At 39.9% G+C, this 10,494-nt stretch overlaps 1 protein-coding gene across 2 annotated transcripts; it reads left to right on the top strand.

Moving 5' to 3' along the window:
- Positions 1-608: 608 nt before the first annotated feature.
- Positions 609-10,259, top strand: LOC126372941 (uncharacterized). Of its 2 annotated transcripts, none has more exons than XM_050018850.1 (3): positions 609-1,767; positions 3,837-3,968; positions 8,223-10,259. In XM_050018850.1, the coding sequence occupies exons 1-3, from the start codon at positions 736-738 to the stop codon at positions 8,295-8,297; spliced, it is 1,239 nt and encodes a 412-aa protein (XP_049874807.1). In that variant the 5' UTR covers positions 609-735; the 3' UTR covers positions 8,298-10,259. The 2 variants fall into 2 exon arrangements, with proteins under 2 accessions (XP_049874807.1, XP_049874806.1); XM_050018849.1 differs by having other exon boundaries at positions 8,220-10,259.
- Positions 10,260-10,494: the final 235 nt, after the last annotated feature.

Genomic DNA, 10,494 nt, shown 5'->3' with positions numbered 1-10,494 from the left:
CGGCGAGTGACTCATACTATAGAAACCTTACGTAAAGACAAGTGAATCACTACTCTCCAGTCATATTCACTTGAACTCTACTTCAAGATGACTAAACGGCGACATAATACTGCTTCAATGTACACATAGACTAGTAGGTACGGGTTATACGAGGACTGTCTTACGATAGACCGATCGAAACCTCCGATAAACCGCCGGACAAAATTCGAAATCGTTAAGTAACAACATTACGTTCACGCCAGATTGCCCGGCCGATCTCTATCGGGTGGCCATGGATTATTTATTGCACCGGACCCAAATAATTTTCCGCTTTACTCCGCAATATTCAACTTCGCAAAAGAAGATAATTTCCCGTGGCTCATAATAGGGCAGGTGGAGCGCTATCTCACTAACGAGGTGAGGTTACTTAACGAGTCTGTGTAATGTTATTGTTATTGTCGTGCCGTGTGATGGAAAGAAGCCGGCTTCAAGTCATAACCTCAAAGGTGGAACGACAGTGGTATTGTAGGGGAGCTGCGCCGCTCAATGTTGTGGCGCCTGCGCGAACGGCCCGGCCGCGCGGCCGGCATCACGCCGCCGCTGCTGCACAAAGCGCCGCGCATCGCGCCTCCACGCACCCGCACCGCGCGCCCCCAATCGCGACAGCCACCTCAGCTGAGCGCAATCGCGACTATGTGATACGAATCCCAGTGATACAAAGTAGTGTTTTTAAACCGTGATACATCAACTGCCATCATGTACAAGACGGTGCGCCACGGCGAGAACAGTCTCCAATACACAATTCTTCCGCAAACAGAGGAAGTGCTCAATAACAGTGGACTGAAAGGCAAAGGACGGGATTACAGCCCCTCCATCCATGTGCGTCGTTCGCGGAGGAAATCCACTGTCAAATATGTTTTACTGATTTTATTTGGCGTAGTCATAGCGTTGGCTCTGGCGTCTGTACCGCTGTATGTGATGAACGGAGCGTTGTATGCCCGCAGGAATCACCAAGACAGTCATGAAATTATAACTAATTCTCCCCTTACGCCGACGGGACGGGAAATTGTTAAGTCGCGAAAAAAGGAGCTTAAGATGATTTTGGAGGTGGTGTCAACAGCTGAACCAACGACGAGTACATCAACAACAACGAGTACGACGTCGACGACGACGGCGACTCCCCCGACGAGCAGCGATCGCGCCACGACGCCACCGTGGACGATGCCCGCCATCCGGTCGTGGAAGAGCTCCACGTCCTCAACCACGATACGGACCATCCCGACCGAGGACATCGACAAGATTCCTCTCGTCGGCACTCCCTCGGGCAGCATCCGCCTGCTAGACCGCTACATGTCCGCCAAGCCCTGGGAGGACATTATAATCAAACCCACCGTCACATCAGAACCGATCACGATTCGTAATGTATTCAAGTATTACTCCAAATCGTACGTTCCATCGGAGAAACCTGTAACGACTAATCCAAAAGTATTTGAAGATGTATTGATAACGACGAAATCCACTACGGTTCGCATTCCAGTGACGTCTGAGACGACCAGCGAGAATTCCAAAATGAGAGATTTGAAGGACGCTATACTATCGGTGGATGATGATGATGAATTCAAGGAGTCTTTGGAAGTAGACGAGGTGTTCTCTCTGCCGCCGCTAAAGCCAGACTCGGCGGCTGCTGGGAGTGAGAGTGACGAGGTGACGGTGTCGAAGGCCACGGACGGAGGGCGGTACGGCGCGCGGTGGCCGTTCGTCGATATCTCCTCGTACTTCCAATGGACGGTGAGCGACTGCAACGTTATCTAACTTATACAATGCACTCGAACGCTGCCTGTATACCAAGTGGCAACGCGGGCAATTGCGTGATCGCGGCTTGTTGGCAACGTCGTAATGCTACTAACGAGTACGCAAATTATGAAAACTGATAGTAAAATAATCTTTTCCTTACGAAATACATTCTAATAGGTAGTGTACTTGCGCAATAGTGATAGTAAATCACTTTCCTTGGGGCTTGCTTAAATGTTTTACGCAACTGCTGTATTTTGCCACCACTGCATTGTACAGTGTAGTGGTATATCTTAACCCGGAACATACAGTCTCGAAGACTTGTTTATTGCGAAACAAACAACAATTAGATTAAGTATTGTAACCTATAGAGGTAATATATTCATCTGATTACGGTATCAGTTTCTGCTTACTGGGAAATCCTTTACTTATTTATACGTGACCTGATTCTAACTGAAGTAAGCATAATAGGGAACGTTTACATGGAGTTAATGTAGGCTCTTTTAGGCAAAATATATAATAATTTTCTCGTAACTTGCTCGAGCAGCAAAGTTACATTTTGTTAGGTACTTACCTACGATTTAAGTAATATAGGTAATATACCTATGCACAAACTCGTAAATTAGATGTGGATTGTCCCAGTTTCATTTCGGTGTCAGTCAACATTTGAGCTTATAATGATAATTGAAACTTTAAGTATCTACTTTCTATTTTTGTACGCTTTGACTTCATCCATACAATACATAATAATAGCTTACAAACAAGTAGGTACAAAGCCACACACCCCGAATACTCCAAATAAAAATCTCATCATGGCTTTCCACGTGGCATACACAGCATTTATTTACAGTTTTACCCAATACGCTGTGTGGCGAAAATATTAAAAAGCAATCAAAATTAAGTGTTTTTTTATTGTATTGTATTGTGTACAATACAGTACAATTATATCGTGTGGGTTGTGAGGTGGATTACCAACCCCATCAACCCTGGTGTCAGGGTTACAATTGCCTTAAAATAAATAATAAACATAAACAATTAGTTAGATAGTACAACAGGCGGCCTTGTACGGTATTTCTATACTAACTACGTTTTATCCATTCTTCTCATTCATTCATTCACTTTCATCCTCTCATTCAAAGTCTTAGAGATACCCAGACCCAGAAGGGTGAGGTAAATACAGCTTGGTAACCGATGCGAATCGGGGAGGGGTGAAGAGTCACCGTTCTGTACGTAGTTTTTTTTTAATTCTACCGCCAATGGAAACGATGAAGCCTACGTTGTAGCGAGCTCGCCCAGAAGATGCCTGTTCGTGTTTAAAACATAACTGAAGCTCACGACTATATCCTAATTGGGACAGACAGAGGTACTCCATCGCAAGATGGACTGGACTAAGTACGGTCACGAGCATTAATATGTATACACTGTGGTACCGTGTCACACTAACTTTTTTGACATTTTTTTTATTTTTATTTATTTATTAGGCACATCAACAGTACAAACACACAACAATTAATATAACTTTTTTAAGGCTAGTACTAGTTTTTGCACAGACGTGCACCACTTATGTAATTAACATGTAGGTACTTATGTAGAAATTGTTTTTAAAAAAAGAACGGAATAACAAAAGGTAAGTTACAGCCAGTCAACACTACAACAAAAAAAAGAAGAATAGGTACAAGAAAAAACTACTATTTTTTTTTCTATTAAACTAGTTACACCATAAATTGAACTGTTAGGCCCTGCGCAGACGACAGACTATCCATGACGCACTTTTTAGTCTGTGAAAATATAACATAATAATATGCAATTATATGCAGTAACGCGCCGGACTTTTTGCGCGTCGTGTGCGTTACTGCATATAATTGCATTGTCTGTCGTCTGCGCAGGGCCTAAGTCTCACTAAATGTAAAATATTTTAGTGCGACAGAGTCCTAAAGTGGGTAGGTACATTATATTGCTCATCCTAACTATACCACATCTCACCGAGCTGTCTGTTAGAGCAACGTAATAGGGTGCCTGTTCACTCTAATCCAAAAAGTTTATGATAATAATTATCTCACCTACAGGGCTATTCTCCGGGAGACAATCTGCTGCTACCGCTGCTGGTGGCGGCGCTGTCGTCCATCGCGCTGGTGCTGCTGCTGGCGCTCGCCGTGCGCAGGCGCAAGCGGTCACTCACCGTCTCGCAGCAGATTGGGGTGAATACTTACATAACCTATGTACTATAACATATAATATTACCTCACGACTATGTCCTAATTGGGGTAGTCAGAGGTACATCCATCACAAGATGAACTAAGTAGGTAAGTACCCACGCCTCACCGCGCTTTGTTAGATTAGGGTGATAGGATTATGTAGTTATTGCTTCTATGCTGTTCTGGGAGCAAATAAAAAACATAGAACACGTTCAGCTGCTTGTCTTCCCGGGCATGTCGTAAAATCCGACAGAGGGATTGTGTCCTCTAACATGATGGACTAATGTTATGGACGATGGGCTGATCCCTTATCACCATAAGGTTTATCATATCCAGCTTGCGACAACGTATCAACAGTGACTGCAAGTTGTCTTTGATTACTTGTGGCTCTGCCCACCCCATTAGGGATTACGGGCGTGAGTTTATGTATGTATGTATGTAGTTACACACACCCCAACGTACCACTTCGGGGGTACAGGCGTGATGAAATGCTATGTGTTAGGTTAGTGACCTTTGTATGAACGGTTCTGTAAAGAGTAGGAAACTCATACTTAATAACATAACACGTAAGTTCATGACTATATTCCCAATTGAGCTTGTCAGAGGTACAATCAAAGAGCAAAAGTTCAGTCAGTGAGCCCAGCGAATTATTTGTAAACAGTGATGAACTTATGAACCATTAGTTGTCATACATAATTATGAAATTTATGTTTACTTTATGTAAAAAAGCTTAGAAAAGATTAATGATAAAAATGTCTGGTATTTAATGTGTTCCTCTAGTTATTAAATAACTTGTAATGTACCCTCATTGATTTACAAGATGTGTTGCTGTTGCAGTTACTTGTCATTTCTTCTCCTCATCCATAACACCTTGCGAAATGATGTAAATTCGAAAATGTTACATTGACCTTCAACAAGTTTATCCATGATAGTTACATTGAATATATGATTCTGATTTCTATGTTTTTGTAGGTGTTTTGGTCTATTCCAGAAACGACATGTAACCAGGAGGTCTTAAGTGCAACCACTTAATTTATTACTTTGCAAGAAACTAATTGGAGCAGCTTATCGTACGGTCACGAGCATTAATGTATGCACTTTGGTACCATGTCACATTAACTTTTTTGACAAATTGAACTGTAAGTCTCACTAAATGTCAAATATGTTAGTGCGACAGAGTCCTTAAGTGGGTACATTATATTGCTCATGACTGTACATACATGACAAGATGAACTGAGTACCCACGCTTATACTTAATACCCTCTTTTTCTATTGATTTTCTTCTTTTGATCAACGAAGGAGCGAATAAAAAACATAGAACACGGTCGTAAAATCCGACAGAGGGATTGTGTCCTTTCCAACATGATGGATATTGTTACTAAATAGGTTGATCCCTTTTATCACCATAAGGTTCATCATAGCCATTTTAGGACTTCATATTAACAGTGTCTGCTAGTAGTCTTTCATTAAAAACTTACTTGTGGCTCTGCCCACCCCATTAGGAATGATTACAAAGACTCAAATGTAAGTGTAATGTGATTGCTTCGTCACTAAATTTTACTTCAAAGTGATACTTTTTAGCAATGACTGTTACCTGTTACTACCCCGATTCCTGCAGACACTTCCTAATTTTATTTAAGTTATACCTGTCAATTTCTTATTCGCCGAAAAGGATCGGGAGCGATGATTGACAACTGTTAATTTTTAAAATGAAAGAGTAACTCGGGCGAATAAAATAGGCATCTCGGTCATATGCAACCCGTTTGACGTGTGGTGTCAACTTAATTCTGTCGGGTTATGGCCAATATACAATTTTGGAAGGGTTTTTTTAAATTTCTGCCTAAAATTGACGTGTATTCCATAAATTGTATGTATTTCGATTACTCGTCCCTTTCCTAACGGCCTCCGTGGTCCTGTGGTTGGTTGAGTTGAGTTAGGCTTACGATCTGGAGGTCCCGGGTTCGAATCTCGGTGGGGAAATATCACAAAAATTACTGTGATCCCTAGTTTGGTTAGGACATTAATGGCTGATCACCTGTTTGTACGAAAGTAAGATGATCCGTGCTTTGGAAGGCACGTGAAGCCGTTGGTCCCGGTTACTACTTGCTGATGTAAGTAGTCGTCAGTTATTACATGTCAGGGACCTTTGACGGCTCAATAGTAACCCCTGACACCAGGGTTGTTGAGGTTGGTAATCCATCTCTCAACCCACACGAGAGAGACGACGTCCCTTTCCTTTTCGGCGGATAAGTAATTAGTGACAGGTATCTAGGTATAACTTAAAATAAACTTAAGACGGTGTGGACCGGAATCATCACCATTTAAAGTAAATAATATACTACCGAGTTACTTTCAATAAGTGGATTAGTATTTTCGTACCTTGTAAGGGAGGAAATGTACTTATACGTAATATGAGCGTCGGTAGGCAATCGATTGATTCTCTCTGCTTACGCCTTCTGCGGGCTGAAGTAGGTACTCGCAGTATACATTCTTAATGAACGCTATTAACCTACCCAAGCCTCGACTTTGAAAGTTTTACAATTTACAAACCCGATCAATTGAAAGAGCCCAACATAACATAAGCTCACAACTATATCCCAAAGAGTTTCCAGGCTACGTTCACCAAAAACAATATAGATGGCGTTGTACAGATTTAACGCGATAATTACCTATTTTCTCATTACTCGGGTACATAATTATTCCAAAATACAATGTAATCGCAGAATCATCACGGCCTTCGTGGTCCAGTGATCCCGGTGGTGGTGGTGATCCCGGTGGGGACATATCACAAAAAACACTTTGTGATCCCTAGTTTGGTTAGCACATTACAGGCTGATCACCTGATTGTCCGAAAGTAAGATGATCCGTGCTTCGGAAGGCACGTTAAGCCGTTGGTCCCGGTTACTATTTACTGATGTAGGTGAGTAATCGTTACATGAGCCATGTCAGGGGCCTTTGGCGGCTCAACGATAACCCTGACAACAGGGTTGATGAGCCTGGTATTCCACCTCTATATGCCGATAAGAAGAAGTATATAAAAATAATTGTTGCTTAATTTTTGGATCACATTACGTTTTTATCTATACTTATTTTTATCAGAATAATAATGGGTGAAAGATGTAATTGTGCCATAAAATCATTTATAGGTACCCAAAAAACAAAGATAAATAAAAGATGTATATGTCTGCTATCCAAGAAATTAGAAGGATAAACGATGAAAAAAATGTACTGGCGCTGTACCTTCTGATTTTTTCTATATTGTTTTTGAGAAACATAGCCTGAAAAGTCCCTCGTTATAGACTTATTTTTTCGCGCTTACGCGGAGTTAATTAGTTGTACATAAGCTTGTTATATTTAGCTGGATCATTTACTGACAGAGACTGACAGTCTTCATAAGCCGTATACAAGTTTATTAGTTATACAACTAGTTATAAGTTAGGTAAAGTACCTACAATTCAATTAATTTCTGGAATTCAACTCTTAGGCGGACTATTACGTACTATTAGGCGCTATGAGTTAGCATGATTGGCTTTTGTAAACGGAAGTTGACTACCTGTCCGGTAAATTAGGTAATGATTGGACGCTTTCATCGGAAACCGTCAGTTTAATTAAATTTCGTTAACAACTTCATTATTTGGAAAAACATAATTAACACGGCTTTCTCCTTTTAGGAGGTACCTACCTACCCTTTTTAATTAGCTTAGTTATTACGACTTGCAAACTTACTAAGATGTTCGTTTCAGTGTTAAAGACGTTTCTTCTATACCTACTGTTAATATAAAACTACACACAGAATCACGCTGTATCCCCGAAAGGGTAGGCTGAGGTAAGTGGGGTGGTCTGTTAATATACTGTGAAAATAAATTAGAAATCTGTCTATTATAGGTACAGATAACTAACAATTTAACTTACTTTTACACTAGTTCCTTCATGTGGTGGAGAGATAATACGGCTTAATCAAATGCTGCGAGCACAGTATAAGTCTAATATTTCATCCTGAATTAGGGGGATTATAAACGTAATGACATAAGTGCTCCACTGATAGAAATGTAAGCAATTAATGTATTAACCAAGTTAATACGACCCCAACAGTTGGGTTCTCCCTTCCATTTTAGCATTAGATATTTAGTAATGAAATCACTATGTCATATAGAAGTTGTAAGATTAGTTCTATCGCTGTGATGTGTAAAAAATATGTGATAATTTATTAAAACAATATTTGTGAGAAGATTTTTAAAGGAACCCTTGTTCCAGAAGCTGACCGCCGACTTGCAAGCGGACGACAACACCAACCTGTTGACCGCCGAGAACCCAGAGGACGGCGAGGAGTAACCGCACACAGCTTCGCTTCACCCGGACTGCACATGCCTAGTGCACATATCGTAGCATTACTAGCATCGTATGGTAAGCATAACGGCCATAGTACGTGTGATATGACTGTGGGAGGACAACGATGGGATGTCAAAGAAGATATTTTTTGTACGAAAATCCTAGACTCACAAATTGAGTAACAATAACAACCGAACAAGCACTAAGGGTGGTATTAATAAACTAATCTCAGCTGAGACTGCCCTCAAGACCATGCTCAAGTCCCTGTTTTTATATGAGAACTGTCACATTGACACGATCTTGAGAGCAGTCTCGAAGCTGAGGTTTGTTTATTTATTAATACAACCCTAAGAGTCAGTTTGTACTAGGGTAGAGTTGAAGCACATTGAAGCGTGATTTCAAAACGTAATGTTTTGACGCTTGTATAAACGGACCCTAAGATCGTTGTAAATAAACTATCTGCGAAAACAATGTAGCACAGTCGCCGCGATAGTACACCGGGCATTGGACGCACCCTGTAATGAGCTAGCCGCCACGTAGTATTCTAGAACACGGTCCTATTAGAGACCTGTTCACTTTCTAACAGATCATATTTCAGACTTCAGTGCCTATTGTTTGTATATAATGTACGGTTGCCAGTTGCCGGGCCAGTGCATTCTTACCGCGGGCCTAGAGGCCGTTTCTAAGTTCAGAGATACGATATAATATCTAAGTATATTTTGTAACCACTATAGATATTCGATTGTAATATTAGATGACGTACTAGTCGAATGCCAAAGTCGCTAAAAATATTTTTGTTACAAAATAATTATAATCTACAATGTATTTATTGAGATCATCGCAATCGTTGGAACATAATTAGAATAGTATAATCATGAGCTTGCTAGTTATCTTATATCCGAGCATGACTTTCGTTATCACACGGCTGCTCGAGCGTGGATCAGTATTCTGTAGCATCATCGTGCTATGTATATCATATCTCTGAAGGTTCGACAGTGTCTTCTCAGTATTAACTCTGTGGTATAAACAAATCTACATTATAAGCGTATTTACTTTCATGTAGTCTGTCGATAGGATAAGGTCAATATCAATCTTGGTGTAATATTATTATACTCTGTGTTTCAATGTCACACTTTATCTACATTTCAAAGCATGTATTTTCTTGCTCCCATATACGTCTCAGTTATGGATATGATTCGTTATATAGATATAAGACTGATGTAGGATTGTGTTGTTTATTTCATTAAGTAGTCATTTGTACCGTATTAAATCTATTTTTAGAACGGCACTAGTCATTTAATTTATTAATATTGTGTCCAGTATTTTTGTGTTTTATACCATGTCATATTTAAATGTTAGTATAGCCATTATTTAATTATAAAATTATTGTAATATACACATATATACTTGATATATCTGTCATGGAAAGTATTGCTTTGGCATTACATTATGAAATGTGATTCGACAGATAAGGGTGTGGAGGTAGCGTTAGTTAAATTCGAATGTGATACCTTTGTAGTATCGAGTTAACGTTTCCCTGTAGACGGATTTGTAAGTGTTGTGCTGGTTTATATAACATACTAAATATATTCGCATACAGGTTGTTTATTTGTAATACGCTACATACTTGTATCATTCTAAAACAAGAATATCGAAAAGAGATGCAGTTTACTCAATAAATCCACTGGCTAAGCATATTAAGTCATTCTATGCGAATATAGTTTAGTGTAAATAACCATTGTTTACTAAACTGTTTGGATGTATGTATAAAACGGTAGCGCCCCGAGAACGTCACAGTAGCGTCATGCTAGGAACATTTTGTATCATGCGGACTCGCACACTAATGTATCTTAGAAGTTAAGTTTGATATAGCTTTTGTCGGAATAGTTTTGTGATGCATTCAGCAGGCTCGGCCATTTTGTATTCGCAACACCACCATGTACATAAATAATGAAATAAATTATGTTTTCCCACCGAATTCTCTTGTTTCATAACACGTGACCTGACTTCATAATGTTAGAAAAGAATCGATCTACCTAATATCGACTGATACTTCATTATGCTCATAAACGTCACAACACTAGCTTACGTATTTTGACAGATCTAATTCATACCGCGCATTGAGTCGATTGTGAAAGGTTATCTTATTGGAAAATAATTAATAATTGTACTAAACTGGTCGTTCTGTTTAATAATTATT

This window comes from Pectinophora gossypiella, chromosome 15 (assembly GCF_024362695.1).
Source record: "Pectinophora gossypiella chromosome 15, ilPecGoss1.1, whole genome shotgun sequence".
NCBI lineage: Eukaryota > Metazoa > Arthropoda > Insecta > Lepidoptera > Gelechiidae > Pectinophora > Pectinophora gossypiella.
Note: the sequence above shows the minus strand (reverse complement) of the source record. Positions and strands in the feature narration are given on the sequence as shown.